This window comes from Protobothrops mucrosquamatus, unplaced genomic scaffold (genome assembly GCF_001527695.2).
Source record: "Protobothrops mucrosquamatus isolate PMUCROS unplaced genomic scaffold, P.Mucros_1.0 scaffold1601, whole genome shotgun sequence".
Lineage (NCBI taxonomy): Eukaryota > Metazoa > Chordata > Lepidosauria > Squamata > Viperidae > Protobothrops > Protobothrops mucrosquamatus.
The window spans coordinates 22273-45514 of record NW_015387764.1 but is presented as its reverse complement, the minus strand read 5'-3'; the positions used below and the strand labels follow the sequence as shown (position 1 = coordinate 45514).

General features: G+C 43.8%; 1 protein-coding gene across 1 annotated transcript in view; it reads right to left on the bottom strand.

Annotated features, from left to right (window-relative positions):
- Nucleotides 1-15290: 15290 nt before the first annotated feature.
- TBC1D21 (TBC1 domain family member 21) overlaps nt 15291-23242 on the bottom strand; it is a 28034-nt gene continuing 20082 nt past the window's right edge. The window contains exons 5-10 of the mRNA XM_015822535.1: nt 22070-22170; nt 21414-21510; nt 20605-20702; nt 17575-17691; nt 16280-16369; nt 15291-15323 (exon numbers count right to left, since the gene is read on the bottom strand). Of these exons, the coding sequence (XP_015678021.1) occupies nt 15291-15323; nt 16280-16369; nt 17575-17691; nt 20605-20702; nt 21414-21510; nt 22070-22170 (536 nt within the window). The remainder of the gene's footprint in view (nt 15324-16279; nt 16370-17574; nt 17692-20604; nt 20703-21413; nt 21511-22069; nt 22171-23242) is intronic.

Genomic DNA, 23242 nt, shown 5'->3' with positions numbered 1-23242 from the left:
CCTTCAGGCGCTTTGGAGAATAGCTTGGCTCCCTCTTCTTTGGAGGTCTTCTAGTCCAACCCCCTGCTCAAGCAGGAGACCCTATACCATTTCAGACAAATGGCTGTCCAGTCTCTTCTTAAAAACGTCCAGGGTTGGAGCATTCACCGCTTTTGGAGGCAGGTTGTTCCACTGGTTAATTGTTCTTGCTGTCAGGAAGTTTCTCCTTAGTTCTAGGTTGCTTCTCTCCTTGATTGGTTTCCATCCGTTGCTTCTTGTCCTGCCTTCAGGCGCTTTGGAGAATAGCTTGACTCCCTCTTCTTTGGGGCAGCCCCTGAGATATTGGAACACTGCTATCATGTCCCCCTCATCCTTCTCTTCGTTAAACTAGACATACCCAATTCCAGCAATCGTGCCTTATATGTTTTAGCTTCCAGTCCTCTGATCATTTTTTTTGAGTCCCCTGATCATCTTTGTTCAAGCTCTTATTTTCCTGAGAGTGTTTTCCCCACTAATTTCCCAAACAAAAAATTAAATGTAATAGTCATACCAACCAGAGGTAAAACATATATTGGATTACGTCTGCTCCAGCCACTATCATCTCCATCCCAACCCCCAGAAATCAATCAACTGCTACATTTTTATAAAAAGTTTTATAAAGAATGAATTTTACAGTCATTATGGACATTGCAACATATACCCTCTTTTTCCCATTAATTTTTTCTTATCCTCCTCAGATCCTCCTTTTCTACCAAACCAAGGCCAGATGCGCCCACAGGACAATTGAGAAGTTGAGTGATCGCCACCATTTAACTGAGGCGGTCCTTTCGGTAAACTTGGGATCATAAAGACCTCGAGAAGCTTCTTGGAGGAGAAGCGAAAGGTTGTCAAGTGAAAAAACAAGGTGCTTTTCCAAAAGGCAACTGGACTTCCTTGGTTTTTGTTTGAAAATCTTTCGCTTCTCCTCCAAGAAGCTTCTTCAGTTCGAGAAGAAGCTTCTTGTATGAGAAGCAAAACATTGGCAAAGAAAAAAAATCAAGGAAGTCCAGTTGCCTTTTGGAAAAGCACCTTGGGGGACAACCATGATCTGGATCAGGGGTAGTCAACCTTGGCTCTTTTATGACTCGTGGACTTCAACTCCCAGAATTCCTGAGCCAGCTGTGCTGGCTCAGGAATTCTGAGAGTTGAAGTCCACGAGTCATAAAAGAGCCAAGGTTGACTACCCCTGATCTGGATGATTGAGAATCTCCACAGATACCTTGAAATCTTGCATTCTCATCCCTTCTCCCTACCAGGCCAGCCATGAAGTTCAGCCATTGGTTAAAGACTCACGGTCTCCTCATTCTATGGACTTGTATTGACTTTGCTGTGTAATATATAATACATTTGCCAGAAATCTTGTTAACCTCATCCCTTTTCCCATAATAAATCCAGCTAAAGTGATTGTGAGAATTGAGCTTGGAAAAAGAATTGCGTTCTATGTTAAGCAGGGCTTGTCATCTTCAATGATGCCACCAGCCAAAGTTAGATTTATTCTTCGTAAGCTCCTGAGGGCAGGAGAAAAAGCAATGGGTAAAAGGCTCCTCAGAGGGAGATCCAAGCAGGAAATAAGGAGGAATTTCCTGACGGTGAGAACAATTAATCAATGGAACAGCTTGCCTCCAGAAGTTGTGGGTGCTCCATCACTGGAGGTTTTCAAGAAAAGATTGGACAATCATTTGTCTGGGATTGTACAAGTTCTCCTGCCTTGGGCAGAGGGCTGGATTAGAAGACAGAGGTTGTCTTCCAGGCCTATGATTCGATGGATGGATGGATGGATGGATGGATGGATGGATGGACGGACGGACGGACGGACGGACGGACGGACGGACGGACGGATGGATGGAAGGTGGGTGGGTGGATGGATGGATGGATGGATGGAAGGTGGGTGGGTGGATGGATGGATGGGTGGAAGGGTAGATGGGTGGATGGATAGATGGATGGATGGACGGACGGATGGGTGGGTGGGTGAATGCATGTCCTGAAGTTTTGGATGCTCCATTGCTGGCGGTTTTCAAGAAATGATTGGACGATCATTTGTCCAGGATGCTATGAGTTCTCCTGCCTTGGGCAGAGGGCTGGACTAGAAGACCTCCAAGGTCCCTTCCAGCCCTAAGATTCTATGACTTGTAATAAACACCGGGGCTGTGACTGTCTCCTCTGTCTCTTCTTCCGCTTTCTCACAGCATTTCTTGGGATTAGTTCCAAGACTGCTGAATCAACCGTTGCCTCCTCTCCAAAGGTCCCCTTCAGGTGAGTACGCACAACCGTAGGAGACTGTGTTCCTCCAAGACTGCTGCTTGTTAGAAGGTCCCATGTGAGGCTTTTAACATCTGAGCATCCAGCAGGGGTACTCAAGCAATTTTAGTATTTGCAAAAGGTTTATCTACAGGAGCAGAATATGTTAGAAACGTTTCTCCACGGGAACCAGAGGCAGGGTGCAGATGAAAAGAGGGAGCTTAGAAGGGGAGCTTTAAATTTGATTATACTTCAGGTGTTGCATTTGGAGACCTTCAAAGGTTTGAGCATCACAGCGATGAGAATGACGGGGCTATTTTGGCACGGCTGCACATCTCTCTCTGGAAGTTGGAAAGGCTCGGCGGAGCAGATCAAGCTTAGAAAGGCAATTGCTGTTGGACCAACATAATGTGCATTTCCCCAATGCTTTGAGATTAGTTTTTAAGGCATTTGCTGCCCGCTCTAATGGCAAGCATTGAGCAGGAGTGGGCCAGCCAAAATGCCAGGATGAAATCATCGATTAACGGAATAACAGAGTTGGAAGGGACCTTGGAGGTCTTCTAGTCCAATCCTCTGCTCAGGCAGGAAAACTTACACCAATTTAGACAACTGGTTGTCCAATCTCTTCGTAAGAACCTCCGGTGTTGGAGCACCCACAACTTCTGGAGGGAAACCATTCCACTGATTAATTGTTCTGTAGGAAGTTTCTCCTTAGTTCTAGGTTGCTTCTCTCCTCGATCAGTTTCCATCTGTTGCTTCTTGTCCTTCCTTCTGGTGCTTTGGAGAATAGATTGACCCCCTCTTCTCTGTGGTAGCCCCTCAATATTGGAAGACTGCTATCAAGTCAACCTGAGTCCTGGCTGGCTGGAGAATTCTGGGAGTTGACGTCCACCCATTTTCAAGTTGCTAAGGTTGAGAAACACTGCTTGGATTTTACACCCACCAGGCCAACCGTCTAGCCTTTCGCCAGCATCCTTGCACATCTGGTGGACGTCAAACAAGGTTGGCCGACTTACAGTTTGGAAAAGATTGAGCTGCATTTGGCAGCTCTTCACAGCCCATCGCTTTTATGCGGAATTAGAACTACTGTGTTCAGATTCCAGCCAAGGGGAATGGCTTCCCTCTTTCCTGTTCAGTCTCACACCTGTTCATTTATCAGCTGTCCTGAAGCTGTTGCAGGTTGCTCGGGTTCTGCTTAACAGCTTTAGCGGAGATGAGAAACCTCAGTTTAATAACACCCACCACCACCACCACCACCCACCTGATTTTCTCTCTCTCTCTCTCTCTCTCTCTCTCCCTCTCCGAAAGGATGCTCCGACAGAATGATCTCATTACAAAATCTCAACGGGAAGGAAAGGTAATTAATAGAAACCGATTCATTGGAGAAAAACCTCTTGTTTACCTGCAAAAGGAATTGGCCACTGTCCGTTCATTTCGCAACCATGGAGATAGAAATTCCACCACGGTCATCTGTTAACAGGGTTCTTTTTTTCTGAACATGTGTGCAGGTACACACTCACTCACACACAGAGAGTATCATGCTCGTAATTCCTGATTTACGGCTGGTTGTTTAGCAACCAGTTCAAAGTTATGACCAACCTCAAGAAGGGGACCTACAAACAGCAGTCAAAGGTCTGACAGTTGGGTCCCCTCCACAGTCACATGATTGAACTTCGGGCCGTGAGCAACATGGCCACATTTAACTAAAGTAGGTCCAGAACTCCTGGTCTCCTGGTTTCTACCTTGATACCTTAAACTACACTACACCAGTCTTTCTCAACCTTGGGAACTTTAAGATGTGTGGACTTCAAGTCCCAGAATTCTTGAGAAAAACTACACTACACCAAACTAACTTCAAGGAATTGCTGGTGCAAGGACATCACACTCAACTTATAAACATTCCACAGAATTCGCCTCTAAAAGAAGCTTTCAGAATAACAAAATAACACAATAACAGAGTAGGAAGGGATCTTGGAGATTTTCTAGTCCAATCCCCTGCTCAGGCAGGAGACCCTATACCATTCCAGACAAAAGGCTGTCCAGTCTCTTCTTAAAAGCTTCCAGTGATGGAGCACCCACAACCTCTGGAGGCAGGTTGTTCCACTGGTTAATTGTCCTCTCTGTTAGGAAGTTTCTCCTTAGTTCCAGGTTGCTTCTCTCCTTGATTAGTTTCCATCCGTTGCTTCTTGTCCTGCCTTGTGGTTCTTTTTAGAATAGCTTGACTCCCTCTTTTTCATGGCAGCCCCTGAGATAATGGAAAACTGCTATCATGTCACCCCTCGTCCTTCTCTTTGTTAAACTAGACATACAGCTGTTTTAGCCTTCAGTCCTCTAATCATTTTTGTTGCTTTTCTCTGCACTCTTTCTAGAATCTGAACCTCTTTTTTATATAGTGGCAATACAAAACTGGATGCAATATTCCAAGTGTGGTCTTACCAAGGCCTTATAAAGTGGTCCATCATAATGAATGATGGCATCTGACTCAAGCAAGAGGACCATGGACATCAAACCAGCAGAAGTCAGAGTTCATTTACAACAAGGAAGTCCGGTTGGGAAGCTTCCTGTCTCGCTGCCTGTCCTTCCATGCTTAGCTTTCCGTCTGGTTTATGATCATTTCTTCAATTACTTTGCTCGGCTTCAGTATTGTTTTCACTCTGGGTTATTCTTTTTTTGAAAAAAAAACTCTTTTTTTTTTTTTTTACATTCCTGCCTTGAAGAGAGCATAGGTCCAGGATTGAGGACTCCCCAAATTCTAAGGAATTCTCAAATTCCAAGAAGGGGAGGAATTGTATTAAAAAAAAAAAAGCTGGCACAGCAGATTAATTATACCCACGCTGTAAGCAAATGCCAACAAATCTTTAGACATCATTTGATATTGCTCTGCAATATATTATGAGACGTACTTACATCAAGTAATGTTGTGCATATAATAGATGTGGGTCTCTTTGTGATGAATTACTCAGCCTCCCCCCATTTGAGTGATAACTTCCTATTGAGATCAGCCTTCAGGGTCTTTCTCTCTCTCTCTCCCTCTCTCCCTCACACTTTCTTTCTTTCTTTTTTTCTTTCTTTCTTTCTTTCTTTCTTTCTTTCTTTCTTTCTTTCTTTCTTTCTTTCTTTCTTTCTTTCTTCCTTCCTTCCTTCCTTCCTTCCTTCCTTCCTTCCTTCCTTCCTTCCTTCCTTTCTTTCTTTCTTTCTTTCTTTCTCTCTCTCTCTCTCTCTCTCTCTCTCTCTCTCTCTCTCACACTCTCTCTCTCTCTCTCTCTCTCTCTCTCTCTCTCTCTCTCTCTCTCTCTCTCTCTCTCTCTCTCTCTCTCTCTCTCTCACACACACACACACACACACACACACACACACACACATACACACACACACACAAACACCACATACTACACACTTGGGGTCATTTTGCATCAGAAATCATTTTTCCTTTCTCGATTATCCAATTCATAACGTGCAGCCCAGGCTAGGAGATCTTGTAATTAACTGGAATAATCTTAACCTTTCTAGACTGAACTCATTCACCTGAGTATCCTTGACTCTGAGCAAAGGATCCTTGACTCTGAGCAAAGGATACTGACCCATTTTCTTTGCAACGGTTGTGCTACTAAAAATGTCAAGTGGTGGTTTGGAATTAGAGATAAGAAACAAAGCAAATGTTTGGTAGCTTTAGGTGATCGTCTGAACCCCCCCTATCTTACTCCCAAAGTCTTTGCTATTTATTTATTTGATGGACTGGTATGACTGCCCACTTTGGAAAACAACTTTGGGTGGTTCACCACAACAGGGAAGCCATGAAAAGAATTTTAAAAGCCAGAAAAACAAGAACATAAAACCAGCCCCTGAACCATCCTCCTGGGATAATCAGAATAACAAAGAGTTGGAAGGGACCTTGGAGGTCTTCTAATCCAACCCCCTGCTGAGGCAGGTAATCCTATACTATTTCAGACAGATGCCCCCAGCAAACTATCTACATCTGTGTTTTTCAACCTTGGCAGTTTGAAGATGTGTGGATTTCAACTCCCAGAATTCCCCGGCCAGCTTTGCTGGCCGAGGAATTCTGGGAGTTGAAGTCCACACATCTTCAAGTCAGCAAGGTTGAGAAACACTGATCTACAAGCTTCATCTCATTTTATCCCAGCATCTGGAGGAAGACCCAGGACTTTACGGCCTTCTAAAAGGGTGGGGGTGGGGTGGGGGGGCTGCCATGCTGTTGGGGAAGGGCAGGGGCTGCTACAGAAAAAGGACACATCCTTAGATTCCACTGGATTGCAGTATTTAAAGGAAGGGACCTGCAGCATGTCCACGGCATCCTAACTGCTAGGCTAGACAGATACCCCCAAGGACAGCAAGCAAGGGGCCCACCGCCCAACTTTACTCTGGGAAGGAGGGGTTAGATTCTGGAGCATTGATTAGCTGACAATCCTTCCTACCACAGCGAAGTCCGTGTAAGAAAAGGATTAGCATTACAGAAACTGGTTTCATGCTCCGTGTCGGAAAAATCACTGCATGAAATGATGCAGCTGCTATTCCAGACCGAAACGACGGAGAGAAATCGGAATGGTTCTGTACAAAGGCATATTCAGAGCATTCGGAGAGATTAATTTAATGCGAAGCTGGGGAGATACGATAGAGTTGGAAAATCATGCGTGGAGTGGAAAGACACTCCCCCCCTTTTTTTTCTCAGAATATTAAAATTCAAGTCCTCCGCCAAAGCCCAAAGTAGGGAGACTGAGGAGAAATCAGCAAGAGTTGTGTTGAACAAGGTACAATTAAATCTGGGGTTTACACTGTGAGTTGTCTACTGATTGGAGACGGCCAATTTAGATGTTCAGGAGGGGAAGAGGCATCTTCACGGGTTTGGCTAACGAGAGCCAAGGTAGTCCTCAGCTTATGACCACAATTGAGCCCAGAATTTATGTTGCTAAGCAAAACAGTTATTAAGTGAGTTTTGCCCCATTTTTACAACCTTTCTTGATACAGTTGTTAGACAAACCACTGCAGTTGTTAAGTTGTTAAATGAAACCGGCTTCCCCACTGGCTTTGCTTGTCAGAAGTCGCAAAAGGGGATCACGTGACCCCAGGACACTGCGACCGTCATAAATATGAGTCAGTTGCTAAGCGTCTGAATTTTGATCCCGTGACCATGGGGAGGCTGCAACGGTCGTAAGTGCGCAAAATGGTCATAAGTCACTTTTCCCAGTGCCGTTGTAACTTTGAACGATCTTTGTTGTAACTCAAGGACTATCTACAGTTTTGTTAGCTGAATACCATCTCCCAGATAATCAAACTATCACTGCTAGGAAAGAACTATGGAAGAAAGTTATCATTCTCCTGTCCACATAGTGAGTAGCTGGGATCTACTGGATTTAGCTTTGCATAATAGTATGATGGATTAGATGAACCTTCTAATCCAACCCCCCATGGCAAGATTGATGTCAGGTCCCAAAAACCAAGAACAATGTGTAGTTAACTCCTGAGTAGTTTCTTTATGGTTACTTGCCTACAGACAGAATCTTGCCCGACTAAAGCAACTATCTACAGTACATAACTATTAGATATATTCTGTGAACTGCTAGGGAGGGTCTGCCTTCACCTTCTTCCTGCCTACCATACATTCCAAGCCCTGTTGCTTCTTGGTCCTCTGGAAAGCAGCCCCTCCCCCCTTTGTAAGTGGCCCACCCTTCACCTAGGCATCCATTTCCCCAATCGAGAAATATTTGGATTGGGATGAGGAAGAATCAATATTTATAGTACCAAATTCATTTGCAAAAGTCAAAACTAATGTATTTGCAAACCCTGCGCCTCTTCTACTTCTTCTTGACCTTTGTAATTAAAATCTACTTCTCGTCTGTTTGGCATCCCCAGGCAAAGGATTTAACGAGAGGAGTTTTTAAAGAACTCGATAAGAAGGGACGCCTGTTCATGTACTCCTCTGAGTGTGTGGAACACTGCGAGGGAATGAGGTCTGCATTCTAAACGGAAGATTGTAATTTGGGGACCACCCAGACAGTTTACACATCAGAATTTTTCCATTCTTTAAGCATCACTGCCTAGATGTTGGATCTGCCTAGGTGTGACAGCTCAGCGGTTAAAGACACTGAGCTTGAAAGCTGACATTCCAGGTTCGAGACTCAAGCACTGCATGATTGGGTGAGCTCCTGTTCCTTGCTCCAGCTCTGTCCACCTAGCAGTTCGAAAGCATGCAAATGTGAGTAGATCAATAGGTACCACTTTGGTAGGAAGATAACAGCATTCTGTGTGCCTTTGGTGTATAGTCATGCTGGCCACATGGCCATGGAAAATGTCTTCAGATAATGCTGGCTCCCTTGGCCAAGAAATAATAATAATAATAATAATAATAATAATAATAATAATAATAATAATAATAATAATAATAATAATAATAATAATAATAATAATAATAATAATAATAATAATAATAATAATAATAAAGTTGGAAGGGACCTCAGAGGTCATCTAGTCCAACCTCCTGCTGAGGCAGGAAACCCTATACCATTTCGGACAAATGGCTGTCCAGTTTCTTCTTAAAAACTTCCAGTGTTGGCGCATTCACCACTTCTGGAGGCAGGTTGTTCCACTGGTTAATTGTTCTAACTGTCAGGAAGTTTCTCCTTAGTTCTAGGTTGCTTCTCTCTTTGGTTAGTTTCNAAAATCAGGCCAACTCAATTTCCCAGGCTAATTGGAATTTTCAGATTGGACGCGGTTCGTGTCGGTACCCCTGCCCAATTTTTGCAATGCATCCTAACGTCTGAAGTTGGTGCTGCTGGAGCTGTTTGCAAAGGGCCTCTCCACAGTTTCCTTCGGGGGATGGAGAAATTGGACAAATCAACCAGATTTCTCTAAGGGGAAAAAAATAATTTCTCCAAGAGCTTTACAAGGACAGGGCTTACGCTGATGGATGTCTTGGTCCGATTCGTAGAAGTTCTTGCGATGCCCACCCGGGGAAATCCAGTTGAAAAAATATCAACTTTTTTTTAAAATATATATCTTTCCTCTTGTAAATTTCATTTCCTTTGGAGTAGACGTCCTTCTGTGGTTTCATTCCTAATTCCAAGCTGTAACCAGAAGCTTTGCACCACTTTGTTGAACATCTATCTTTATTTATCTTAGTATCTCCAAGGATCCTGTTTTTCTCCTTCTGATTACTTCTAATTTGGGCATCAGCACTCTAGCCCCCAAGTGAATGACCTGCCAGTTTGCACTAATCCTGTCAAGCGCCGGGGAAAACAGGAGATTCAGGCAGTTCAATTGAGCATATTTATTGCAAGGTTAGCGCTCTATAAGAATCTGACCAACTAGCGGTCAAAGGAAAAGAGCAGGAGATAAGAGAGGCATCTTATGAGCCCACAGGGATTCATGACTGATGACGCATTTGACCCCTCGCTCGGGCTCAGCCTGGTCACCTCCTACAAATCCTTAATGTCTTTATTTCTCATGTCACCTGGTTTATACGCAGGAAGGACTGATTGGGGATGGATGGAAGAACTGACTGTCAGAATTCCACTCCCAACGAGACCGGAAATCTGGCATTACTTTCCGGACTTCAATGTTACTTTTACGCAGCTTTTTTTTTAAATTATGTTTTAAGAAAGATCAATCTGCTTCCCCCACTTGTTTGAGTACTCAACCGGTTATGCAAATACATTTAAAAACCCACATCCATTAAAACAGAACACTCTTAAAGCCACTGAACAGCAAATTAAAATAATTTGTCAGCAAAAATCCCTTTTAAAAACACAACATAAATCAACAGATAATAGCAAAAGTTCTTTTAAAAAAAGAAAACTCCGAAGGACTTTAGAGACAGCTCTTTAGTTCAACCCTTTCTGTCGACTTAGCTTATTAATTGTCTGCATTTTAACGTGTATTCCATTTGCATCCTAACTTTAATAGATAAATGATAGATAGATAGATGATAAATATATAAAGAAAAAGAGATAGATAAATAGATAGATAGATAGATAGATGATAGATATATAAAGAAAAAAGATAGATAAATAGATAGATAGATAGATAAAGAAAAAGAGAGAATGATAGATAGATGATAGATAAAGAAAAAAGAGACAACGATAGATATATAAAGAAAAAAGAGAGAACGATAGATAGATAAAGAGAGAGTAGATAGATGATAGATGAAGGAAAAGAGAGAGAGAATGATAGATAAAGAAAAAGAGAATGATAGATAGATAGATAGATAAAGAGAGAGTAGATAGACAGATGATAGATACATAAAGAAAAAAAGAGAGAGAAGATAGATAGATAGATTCTTGGTTCCTGACCTTGCTTAGAATGGAAGGTTGGCAGCTTTTTGGAACAGGTGCAAGTTGTATATTTGAGACACGTTCAGAAGTGATTTGGGATATGTATTTCTGGGTGAGGTTGAGTTCTTGGGAGAGAGGGATCGTCCTGGCACCGTCGGTTCCTCGTCCAACTCTTTTTCCTTCAGTGTGGACTCTTTCAAGGTTCTTTGAGATCCTGAGAGGTCCTTGGTGCTCTCTGAGCTTGCTTGTTTTCTTGCAGACATTTCATGACCCAAACTAGGTAACATCATCAGTGCTAGAAGGGAGGGGGAGGAAGAGGAGGAGAAGAAGGAGGAGGAGGAGGATGTGGTCTTTGGTGCTCTCTGAGCTTGCTTGTTTTCTTGCAGACATTTCTTGACCCAAACTAGGTAACATCAACAGTGCTAGAAGGGAGGGGGAGGAGGAGGAGGAGGAGGAAGAGGATGTGGTCTTTGGTGCTCTCTGAGCTTGCTTGTTTTCTTGAAGACGTTTCATGACCCAAACTAGGTAACATCATCAGTGCTGATGGTGTTACTTAGCTTGGATAATGAAATATCCAAGATGTAATGACTAGTAGAGCTAATCCAGATCTTAAACCACATTCTCCTCACTAGACAAGAGCTTGAACAGAAATAATAACCAATCAAATGCTTGTGAGGCTGTCATGTTTCTTTTGCGTGGAGGACACCTGACGCAGACGAATGTAATCAGTAGTTTTGCCAAGAGGGGTCCTTGGTGCTCTCTGAGCTTAGCTTGTTTCCTTGCAGACGTTCCGTTACCCAAACTAGGTAACATCATCAGTGCTGATGGTGTTACTTAGCTTGGGTAATGAAATATCTGCAAGAAAACAAGCAAGCTCGGAGAGCACCAAGGACCCCTCATTTCATCCCTGAGGTACAAATATTCTCCAATATTGGTCTTTAAGACCCTTCCTGAGACCCCCTTTCTCTTTCTTCTGAAGCATTTCTGCTTAAAAAGGGAGAGTTGATCCTTGCAATGCTGATTAATTCTTCAAGTGGCAGTTTTATGAAGTGTTATTTATTTGTCACAAACTGTGATGATGTACATTTTATTAACTTCCATAAATCCCCTGAATGTGATTAATGCATATTTTGTTCTTGGTTTTAGATTTTGTATGGGGGGGGGGCGCGGAAAGATAATGAAGGAAAGGGAGGGAGGGAGAGAATGGGAGAATGAGAGAGAGAGAGAGGGAGCGAGAGAGAGAGAGAGACAGAGACACAGAGAGAGAGACAGAGAGACACAGGGAGAGACAGAGAGAGAGAGCGCACATGTTCCCAAATTCGGTGGTTACAAGGAACTGTATATAGTTTGAAACTTTTTTTAAAAAGAGAACTTTTTGTGAGTGTAATAACAGAGTTGAAAGAAAGGGGGAACCCATTAACCTATCTTACAGTAATTCATTTTAAAATTATGCAAAGAGATAACAGATTTGGGCTCCCATGCCTGGTGATTATGACTTCTAAACCATGAATAATGGCCAAAGCGCAGCTTATTCAATATATCATGGTTAAGCAAATCACAGCTTATCTGTGATTTATCAAACCACTTTCCTTCAATTCCCATTACATCTTAGTTTAAATTCTGTAGGGATCTGAATTTTTGCATATTAGTCTGTAAACCCAGAGAAGATTGTTCCAAACGTTTCGGAGGATATACCCGTGAATTGCGGTACTGAAGGTCAAACAAGATGGCTGGGGGCTACCAAGACGGGCAACATTAGCTGCTAAATGCAAACAGATTCTTTTGAAAAGCATTTCCCTCCACGTCTTCAAATGCAGTTTCAGAACAATAAGACGAGGTTCAAAAAAAAAAACAAAAAACCACCAGATCATCCGGTGAGGAAGTCCACCAATTAAAATTCTGTGCCAGTTATTAGATTCTGTGGGAAGTCCCGTGTGCATTGAATCAAGATGAGATGAACAGTTTTCCTAATAGGCAGTGGCAAAGCTGGCCCTGTTTGTTCACAGTGGCAGCCTTTCATGTAAAAGCTTGGATTAGGATGTAGAATTCCTCACTCGGTGTTGAAAATCATTTTAATTATGAAGAGCTTTTTTTCTTTTTTTTTCATCCACCTCCCTCTCCTCAATCAGCCACCCTGGACTGTTGAGACTCTGGAAAGAGTTCAGAAAAGAGCAACAAAGATGATTAGGGGACTGGAAGCTAAAACATAGGAAGAACGGTTGCAGGAATTGAGTAGGTCTACTTCAGGGGTCCCCAATCCCTGGGCTGCAGCCCATTGGGACCCGGGCCGTCAAAGTGACAGACAAGCACATGAAACTTCATTTGTGCACGCATGGGATCTAGGTTGCACATGTGAAACCATTTTCTCTCCACCCACCTCCCACCGCTGAAATTGCCGAAGCTGCCATCACCGGTCCACAGAACCAAAAAGGTTGGGGACCCCTGGTTCTATTTTAATAAAAAGAAGGACTAGGGGTGATATGATAGCAGTCTTCCAATATATAAGGGGCTGCCCCAAAGAAGAGGGAGTCAAGCTATTCTCCAAAATACCCGAAGGCAGGACAAGAAGCAACGGATGGAAACCGATCAAGGAGAGAAGCAACCTAGAACTAAGGAGAAACTTCCTGACAGTTAGAACAATTAACCAGTGGAACAACCTGCTTCCAGAAGCGGTGAATGCTCCAACACTGGAAGTTTTTAAGAAGAGACTGGACAGCCATTTGTCTGAAATGGTATAGGGCAGTGGTGGCGAACCTATGGCACGCGGGCCAGAGGCGGCACGCAGATCCCTCTTTGGGGGCATGTGCGTCATGCCCCGGAGATGGCAACCGTCCCTCTTCAGCCAGCCACCCGCCAACTCGCCAAGGTCCCACGTGGCTGGATGCATCCCAGCACCCATGCGCTCGCTGGTCTCTGTGTGCAGGGGCTGATGGTGTCAGGCAGCAGCCGCCCTGGCCCCTGCCTCACCTTGCCCTGTGACAATGGCACCCCCGCCCTGCCTCGCCTTGCCTCGCCTCTCCCCGCAGGATGAGCCTCCTGCCCACCGCCCCACCTGCCAGAGACTCCCTGGATCTCCCCCAATCCTGCCTGGCCCCCACAGGTGTCCCTCCCCATGAGCAACATTGAGGTGATCACGCCCACCTTGGCCACACCCACCCAATCTGCCATGACCACCACAGCCACGCCCACCCAGTGGGCCACGCCCACCTGGCACCCGGCGATAAATAAGTGGGTTTTGGGTTGCAGTTTGGGCACTCGGTCTCTAAAAGGTTCGCCATCACTGGTATACGGTTTCCTGCCTGAGCAGGGGGTTGGACTAGATGACCTCCAAGATCCCTTCCAACTCTGTTATTCGGTTAGTCTGACTGAGGAGAGAGACTTCCACAGGGGTTTTCCTCCCAAGTAAAAATGATGCAAGTGGCATTCACAGCCAAAGCTGGGGTGATTTAAATGGACACATGTGAAGTCATCTGGCACTGTGCATTTTACTGGGAGAGGGAACCAGGCTTTGCTTACAAACAAGGATGAGATTTTTTTTTCGTCGTTGTTTCATGCAGCTTTATCCTAACAACTCACAGCATTTGCCCAATTAACCCACTGTTAAATGAGGAAATTTATGCCCTGCATTAAGCCACAGTGTGATTGGCATGGTTAAGATTCCTTGGGAAATGTAAACCCAACCCAATTTTCTGTAGCCCTGTAGCCATGAGGGCTACAGCAAATTGTATCTTTAGAAGGGGTGAATCCAGTTCTTTGGCTGAAAGTCTGTAGCCTCTGTTTCTTATTTGGAATGACTCACAAAGATGGCCGTGGGTGCTTTGAAATAGGTTAATAACCCAGAAAAAAGTCCTTGATCTCAAATTTTTTTTAAAGGAACACTAATTCTTGCTTCCCGTATGTATAACACAGCATTGGCCACTGTGCATTGTGACTTCACTCAATGAAATATTTTCTGCAAAATGTTAGGGCCCCTGTCCATCAACAGGTTGCCCACCCCTGCCTTGAAGGAAACAGACATTGTAAAGTTGCTCCATCACTTTATGGGTAGTTTACAGACAGAGAAAGCATTGTCTTAACCTCAGATAATCTAATTCAGTGAACCCAGTCTTAGGTGAACAGTATTTATGATGTTTCTATTTCCCAATTCTATCTATTCTGTAACACTCGTGCTGCTTTGGCTAGAGCAGCCTCTTGATTTATAGCATGGACTCTTTATTGCTATGGCTGGCTGAAAAATTCCTTGAGATCCTCTGGAACCTGAGAAGAAAGAAAAGAAAAATCAGGAAGGAAGGAAAAGAGTCACCAGGAATATTATGACCAGGGGACCTTTTGGTAGAACATTCCTTACACAGCTGAAAGGACTTTGTTTGCACCTCCCGTGGATGATGAATATCTCCTGGCCAGAGCATGTATTAGCTATGAGAAATGTATGTTAGAATGTTTGGCATTTGAAGGGTTAAGCACTGTCGCCTTAAAAGATGACTTATGGGTAATGTAGTTTTAGCTGTTCAGTGAATCCTATGTTAACAAGTCAGTGGGAGGGGCTACTAAGTTCATCACAGGATATCCTGGCTACGTGCCAGCTTGTAAAAGAAGCCTTTGTGAAGAAAGACACGAGGTGATATGTCCCATAAGAGCCATGAGTTCACCATCAATCTTTCACCCAAAAGAATGGAGAAGGTCATGATATGTTCATCAGAAGAACTCTTCTTGACTGTAAGTTATTGTTTGAAATTCCTGATGAATAAATTATCTAATATTATCACATTCTTTGGCGTTTATCTGATTGAGAAAAACAGATTAAAGCAGAAATCTTGTTTGGACCAAGACAACCTGGAAGACTCTTCTTTGGTCTGAACCACACTTCCTACTTGATATGATATGACATCATAGCAGTCTTCCAATACTTGAAGGGCTATCACAAAGAAGAGGGGGATGACCTATTCTCCAAAGCACCAGAGGCCAGGACAAGAAGCAATGTGTGGAAACTTGTTAAAGGGAGACCCAACCTAGAACTAAAGAGAAATTTCCTGACAGTGAGAACTATTTTCAGTAGAAGGGCTTGCTTCCAGAAGTTATGGGTGCTCCAACACCAGAGGTTTTCAAGAAGAGATTGGACAGCCATTTGTCTGAAATGGTATAGGGTTTCCTGCTTGAGTTGGGGGTTAGACTACAAGATGTCCAAGACCTTCCAACTCTTATTCTGTATTCTGCTTGTCCCAACACGAGAATGATGACCACCTATCATTTGGGGAGGATAGAAATGGATTGTTTCATTCTCAGCTCATCCCTTCTCTGTTGTGGAGGTGACCTCTATCCAAGGTTTCTAGCTAATATTAACCTTGGACTGGTTAACATTGCTTGGTCTATTCACTTCTTGAATAGGTTTCATGTCTACTGAAATGGCCTTTCAAATTTCCATCCTTTCCTCCACTTTGGCCCCATTGATGGCCAAATGTCCTGTCCAGACCAAGGTTAACATCATCTAGAAAACTGGGATGCAGGTCATCTTAACAGTCAAGGGGTTAAGCCATGGGACACAGATGAAGTGTGGAATAATCCTTGATTCATGTTGGGGGAAATGTCATATTCTTTTGCTCACTGGATCTGAAATCTAATGCCCTGTGTGTACAGTATTTGGTTAAGGGTAACTGTGAGAATGTTCTTCTTACATGCCTAGTCATGAGGATCATTCCCTCTAAATCCATGCTACGTGGGACAATTATGGAATTCTTTACCTTGTCTTCATGTTTCTGGAAGAGTTCATATATGTTGCAGGCTTTGGTGATCAAGTCATCTGCATCAAGATCTACAATGCTGTGGCAAAGCTGGTTGGAGAAGACAGGGAACAACATCAGCTATCTCACGCTGCCGTTCATGGTTCAAATTCAATATAGATCAGGGGTGTCAAACTCAATTTCATTGAGGGCCGCATCAGCATTGCAGTTGCTCTCAGGGGGCCGGGTGGGTGTGGCCAGGGTGGGTGCGGCCTACTGGGTGGATGTGGATGGAGTGGGTGTGGCCTACTGGGCCACACCCACTCCATTTATTTTATTTAAAAATAAATAAAAATATTTATTTTTAATTATTTTCTTAAATTTTGTATTGTATTGTATAAATTGTTTTTAAACTGGCTGTAAGCCGCCCTGAGTCCTCCGGGAGAAGGGTGGGGTATAAATATAATAAAATGAAAATGAAATGAAATGGGTGTGGCCAGCTCTACATTGTTCGCGTCAAGGGTGCCTGTGGGGGGCTGGGCAGGAGTGGGACAGATCTGAGGGTCTTTGGCAGAAGGGGGTGGGACCGGGGCAAGCGCCAAGGCATGGTGCATTTCTTCATTCCTCACAAAGGGTGACACCTCCCCAGCATGCACCTAGGGGGCGGGACTGACACAGCAGGGGCTGGTTCCTCGCTGTTTCTAGACGGCCTTGTGGAGCTAAGACTGAATGTGTTTCAGCATAGATGGCCATCACAAAATTGTACATTGGCTCCCAGCCAGCCTGGGCCAGGGCCAAGGCAGCGGGGGCCGTTCCCTCATTGTTTCCAGGATGGCTTCGCGGGCCACATGAAACCACTTCGCGGGCCGCATCCGGCCCCCGGGCCTTGTGTTTGACATGTTGGATATAGATCAATATATAATTGATGGACAAGAACGATGCTGATGGAGTTGGTAATTACTGATTGTATCCAAGTGGTCCTCAACTTACAACCACTCATTTAGCGACCGTTCAAATGGCTACAGAATAAAGTGATTTAGGACCCATCCTCACACGTACAGCTATTACACCTACAAAACCTTTCAAATTTTGAAAAGACCAGTTTTTGTAAACTACAACATGGAATGAGTCTGTGCATTGTATTTTTGACAAGCTAAACTCTAGAAATTTACCGGGTGTAGCTTGTCGTTTTTGCTTTATTGCGGCCTTCATAATTCCCTACAATCCACACTTTTCATAAGTAGCTTTCAGTGGGGCCAATTCAGGGCTATTCACCCTGCGTTTGAATGTTTCTCTCCCTTATTCATCCGACTTACCATTAAAATATCATCTCCCTCCAGATCTTCTCGGAGGATCTGGTCCCTCACAATCTGCAGCATTGTGTAAGCGACAATCACCTGGAAGTTTCTACAGGGATGTCCTATCAGAAACACCTTGAAGTTCAACACAAATTAGAATTAGTAGATAACGTTGGAGGATTCCTTCTCTGATCCAGGATTATCACCTATGCCTCTTTCTATCCCCGCAATCCATTTTAGACCGTGATAAACTGTTGGTGAAATATTTAGGAACTTGACCTCTGAAGGAGGAGGAAAAGGTGGTGGTGGTGGTGGTGGTGGTGGTGGAGGAGGAGGAGGAGGAGGAGGAGGAGGAGGAAGAGGAGGAGGAGGAGGATGGGGATGGAGTCGTTGGTGCTCTCTGAGCTTGGTGGTTTTCTTGCTAATGTTTCATGACCCAAACTAGGAAACATCATCAGTGCAAGAATGGAGTGGGGGAGGAGGAGGAGAAAGAGGCAGAGACAGAGAAAGAGGGAGGGAAGGAGAGAGAGAGAGAGAAAGGAGAGAGACAAAGAGAAAGAAAGACAAAGAGACAGAAAAAGAGAAGATCATCTCGCTGGCATTTCTCTCAGTGCAGCAACTGCAAAAAATAGAGCTGTTGCATCTGCTGCCATTATAACTGCCAGCAAACTCCTGGCATTTGACAACCTTCCTGGCAAGAAGAAGAGGAAGCATGCTGATGCTCAACCTTTGCAAATATTAAATGAAATAAGAAAAGCTAAATATGGTGACAGGATGGGACCAGAGTGGGAACTGTGGCTTGGTTTGGTTGGAAATCTTGCTATGGTCACTGTCCCAATCCTTGTTAAGGACCCCCTCGATAGCCAAAAGAAAAAAAAAAAAAAGAGAGAGAGAGAATGAAAGAATGAAAGAAAGAAAGAAAGAAAGAAGAAAGAAAAAAAGAAAGAAGAAAAAAAAAGAAAGAAAGAAAAAAAGGAAGGAAGAAAGAAAGAAAGAAACAAAGAAGAAAGAAAAAGAAAGAAAGAAGGAAAGAAGGAAAGAAAGAAAGAAAAAGAAAGGAAGGAAGGAAGAAAGAAAGAAAGAAAGAAAGAAAGAAAAAAAGAGGAAGGGAGGGAGGGAGAGAAGGAGAAAGGAAGGAAGGAAGGGAGGGAGGGAGGGAGGAACCGAATTAGCTGCTCTCAGGTGCTGAAATGGCATTAGGCAGGCACTGATGTCAACATCTGGAAACTGCTTGGTGCCTTCATATTTGTCCAGAGAATCAATGAAACACTTGGCAGAGATTCTGTCAATAAAATTTGATTTGGGCTCTGCAGCGAGTGGGTGTTTTGTTTTTCCTCCCCTAAACCAGACAGGCTTTTTAGCGTAGGAATGAGTGCGAGGGATTGCTGTTGTTGTTTTAAGTGAACAACAGTTCTGAAGAGAGATGCTTATTGGTCTTTCGAGTGACACTGGAAAGCACTCTAAACCCAGCTAGGTGGCAAGATACAAAACATTATCGGTCTTCTGAGAATGTGCACCCAGTCCAAGAGGCGAGACTTGAACAGGAATAGAGTGATTCCCCAGAATCCAGTTGCCTTGTGAAGGAACGCAAAGGAAGTTTAGGATCTTCTAAAATGTTGCCTTTTATTCATAAAAGTATCAGCTGGGCATGAAAAAGAGCCTCACAGCAGGAAATCTCCCCCCCCCCCAAAATGCCCCTCATTGGGTTTCTAGGAAGAAACAATCCAATCCTTTGATGTGTTTCCTGGTCCCGCTCCAAAATGTTGTGGTTTGACCCCAGCAGCTGGAATGATCTCATTGCTGGCACTGAAATGCCAAGATCTCTGAACTGCTTTCCTTTTGGAGGTCTCCTCTCTTTTGAGGAGAGTTGGACAGAAGTGGCCTTTTGAAGTTCTCCCAGATGTTTCTGGGCAGAAGACGTGGGGCGAAAGATTTCTGCAAATCAGTTTAGGGAAACAAATCCGTTTCAGGGTGTGTGCTGACTCAGCGGTTTAAAGACACCGAGCGTGTCAGCTGGAAAGTTGACAGCCTGGGTTTGAGACCCACGTGACGGGGTGAGCTCCGGGTTCCTTGCTCCAGCTCCAGCTCAACTAGGAGTTCGAAAGCAGGCAAATGCGAGTAGATAAATAGGTACCACTTCGGTGGGAAAGTAACAGCGTTCCGTGCATCTTTGGCGTGCAGCCGTGCTGACCGTGGAAAAGGTCTTCGGACAACATTGGCTCTCTCGGCCGAGAAGTGGACATGAGCATCGCACCCTAGAGTGGGACATGACTAGAAAGGAAAAATCCTCCCACCAATTCTCAAAGGCAGAATTCCTTGCTTGGGGGTGACAATAACCCCTCTCCTGAACTCTTTCGGGAGAAGGTTCAGAACGAGTGGCTCTATCCATATGTGGTGTTAAAAATCTTGAATGTGGCCCCAGATCTTTTGCAATTTTGTTTTTTTTAAAGTACGAGAAGAATAAAATGTTAAATGCAAGAGAGTAATAATCAGTTGCCCATCTAAGTGGCAGTCTCTAGCTACCATGTTTTCCCAGAAAACAAGACTAGGTCTTATATTAATTTTTGCTCCAAAAGATGCATTAGGGTTATTATTTTCTGGTTAGGGCTTATATTCAGGCAAATACAGTATTAAATGCGTCCATCTGGCTGACAGTCTTAACTGGGGCTTATTTTGGGGTGGGGCTTATATTACGAGCATCCTGAAAAATCATGCTAAGGCTTATTTTCTAGTTGGGTTTTATTTTGGGGGAAACACAGTAGCTTTGACTGATCTCAGAGACCACAGAGACCTGGGTGGGAACCTATCAGGATTTCCTATGAGATGTTTCCTGGGTGGTCACCAGGAGTTGACTTGGATTCAAAGAAGATTTTACTTTTACCATAATGATTTGTATTTTATTTCCTTAGTTTATTGTGGATTCAATTTAGGGGGAAAAAACATCATTTACACTTAGTTTTGTTCTGACTGCTACCGAAAAGGTATTGATTATCGTTTGACATCCAATTTCTTTGCTGGACCCCTAAGCAAGTATCAGGAGATACTTACCTCCCACAGCCTCCAGACATCCTCGAAAGACTTGAAGACACGCTGGAAAAAGAGGCAGAACCAAGGAAACAATGAGGACACCACTTGGCCTTTTGTCTCTGGAAAAAATAAAACACACACACACAGACACACACACACATACAAAAAGGACTAAGGTTTATGTCCTGTGAATCCAGTCTTTCAATACCGAAAGAGTCAGGAAGAAAACATTCTATTCATGCCCTTTTGACTGGACAAAAAAGGAAAGTAAGTGTAATGAACCCTTAAGATTTTGCCAATGTTGTGTTGTGCTGATCTTGGCTTTTTAAAAGTGCTTTTTACAAATTTCTAGAATAAAAGAAAAATATGTTGCATGCATTAAAGCTTCTCTTCGCTTCTCTTCTCTTCTCTTCTCTTCTCTTCTCTTCTCTTCTCTTCTCTTCTCTTCTCTTCTCTTCTCTTCTCTCCTCTCCTCCCCTCTCCTCTCCCCTTTGCCTCCCCTCCCCTCCCCTCCCCTCCTCTCCTCTTCTTTTCCCTTCCCTTCCCTTCCCTTCTGCTCCCTTTCCCCTTTCCCTCCCTCCCTCCTTTCTTTCCTTTCGTGCTCTCCCTCCCCTCCCCTCCCTTCCTCTCCCCTTCCTTTCCCTTCCGCCCCTCAGGATTATACATTTCAGATGGGTAGCCGTATAAATTCTCTAAAGAGTTCATAAATAAATAAACTACATCTCTGCCCAGGAAGTCGCCAGGGGTCTCTGGTCCTCTTCTGGCTTTTACACTTTTGGGCAGGCAAGGAAACAGCATCTGAGCTCACCCAGTCAAGCGTCAAAACTTACCCAGGTGTTTTGCAAAGATTGGATCCATAAATGCAACCAAGGCTTTCAGCATGAGCAGGTTCTTCTGCACCCCAACATTTATGATGCAGCTGTTCTCCTGAGAACCAAAGCAATGGAGGAAAGGGAATTTGATCAAGGGACACAAAGACCTTGGACAACCTAACCCAAACCAAATAATATCTAAGACTACACATGTTTAGATCCTCCCAAATCTATATTACGCAACTGTGTAATTAGCATAAGAGCCAGTCTAGCTAAAAGCCCTGGACTGGGAACCAGGAGAGTGAGACTGGTCCTGTCTCAGACCCAAAACAAGTTGAGTGACCTGGCATCAAGAAAACGAAAAAATATATTATTATCTGGAATGAGATATCAAATAGCTTTTTGGTTTAGAAGCGGCCTTTTTTTTAAGAGCCAGATTTCAGCATTTCTGTTGATTGAAGGGTTGATTATTTGTATGTGACCACCTTATTCTTTTTATGTGGCTGTTATTTGTATCTTGTCAATCCAGAGTTGTTTGATTAAGGTAGGTGGCCCTGATCTGAGTATCTGTTTGGAGGATGGGTTTTAAAGGCAGCCTCATGACTTGAGTAAAACGGAAAGACGGGGTTTTAAATAACAACAATTGCAGCAATAGCAAAGAGAGACCAGCTCACAGTTTTTTGCAGGAAAAACTGAAATAGCCAGTAGATCTCGTGCTCCTCTTCAACAAGCAACCTGAAGAGAAGAAGCATTTCGTGGAAACCTTGTTGGTATTCTGCAAGATGAGAGAGGGGGGGAGGGGGGGAGGGAGAGAGAGAGAGAAAGAAAGAGTGTGAGGGAGAGAAAGAGAGAGAGAGAGAAAGAGAGAGGAGGGAGAAGGAAAGAGTGTGAGGGAGAGATAGAGAGAGAGAAAGAGAGAAAAAAAGAGTGTGAGGGAGAGAAAGAGAGAGAGAGAGAGAGAGAGGGAGGGAGGGAGAAAGAAAGAAAGAAGGAAAGAAAGAAAGCATGTGAGGCAGAGAGAGAGAGAGAAAGAAAAAGTGTGAGGGAAAGAAAGAGAGATAGATGGAGGGAGGTAGAGAAGGAAGGAAGGAATGTGAGGGAGAGAAAGAGAGGGGAGAGAGAGGAAGGGAGAGAGAGAAAGGAAGAGTGTGTGAGAGAAAGGAAGTGTGAGGGAGCGCGAGGGAGAGAAAGAAAGAAGAGAGGGAGGAAGAGAGAGAGATAAAGAAAGAAAGAGTGTGAGGGAGAGAAAGAGAGAGAGGGAGGGAGGGAGGGAGGGAGAAGAGAGAGGGAGGGAGAGAGAGAGAGACGGGAAAGTGATTGAGAAACTTGTCTTCTGAAGAATCTAGCTCTTCATACTTCAAAACTGACGTCTCATTATTTCTACCAGCTTTGGAGAGTCTCTTTTCAGAGATATCCCCTGAATTGCTTTGAGCCTTGGAATTTCTCAGTGGGAACATCCAGAATTTCATTCCTCAGAATTGATAGATGCATCTGTACAAGAGCTTGGCTATGTGGAAAATCTGCTGTTGTGGGAATGTTTCAAAGTTCTCAGAACGGTAGGATTCGCCTCTATCTCCCAGGGCCCTTTAACATTGTTGAGGCATTGATTTTCTGCAACCAGCTGGAAATGGAATCAAAACAGAAGTTTATAGGAAATGATACTTAGAGGGCTGGATAGATGAGAGAAAATCCAGTTGTTGTTGCAGAAATAGACGAGTCTAGTTTTGAAAGGTCTACGTGAGGGACCCTGCAGACAACTTACCCAAACTAAGCCTGATTGGCCAATGGTCTGAGCCTCCCTGAGACAAATTCCCATGCACCAAAAACAATCAAAGGAACAGGATTAG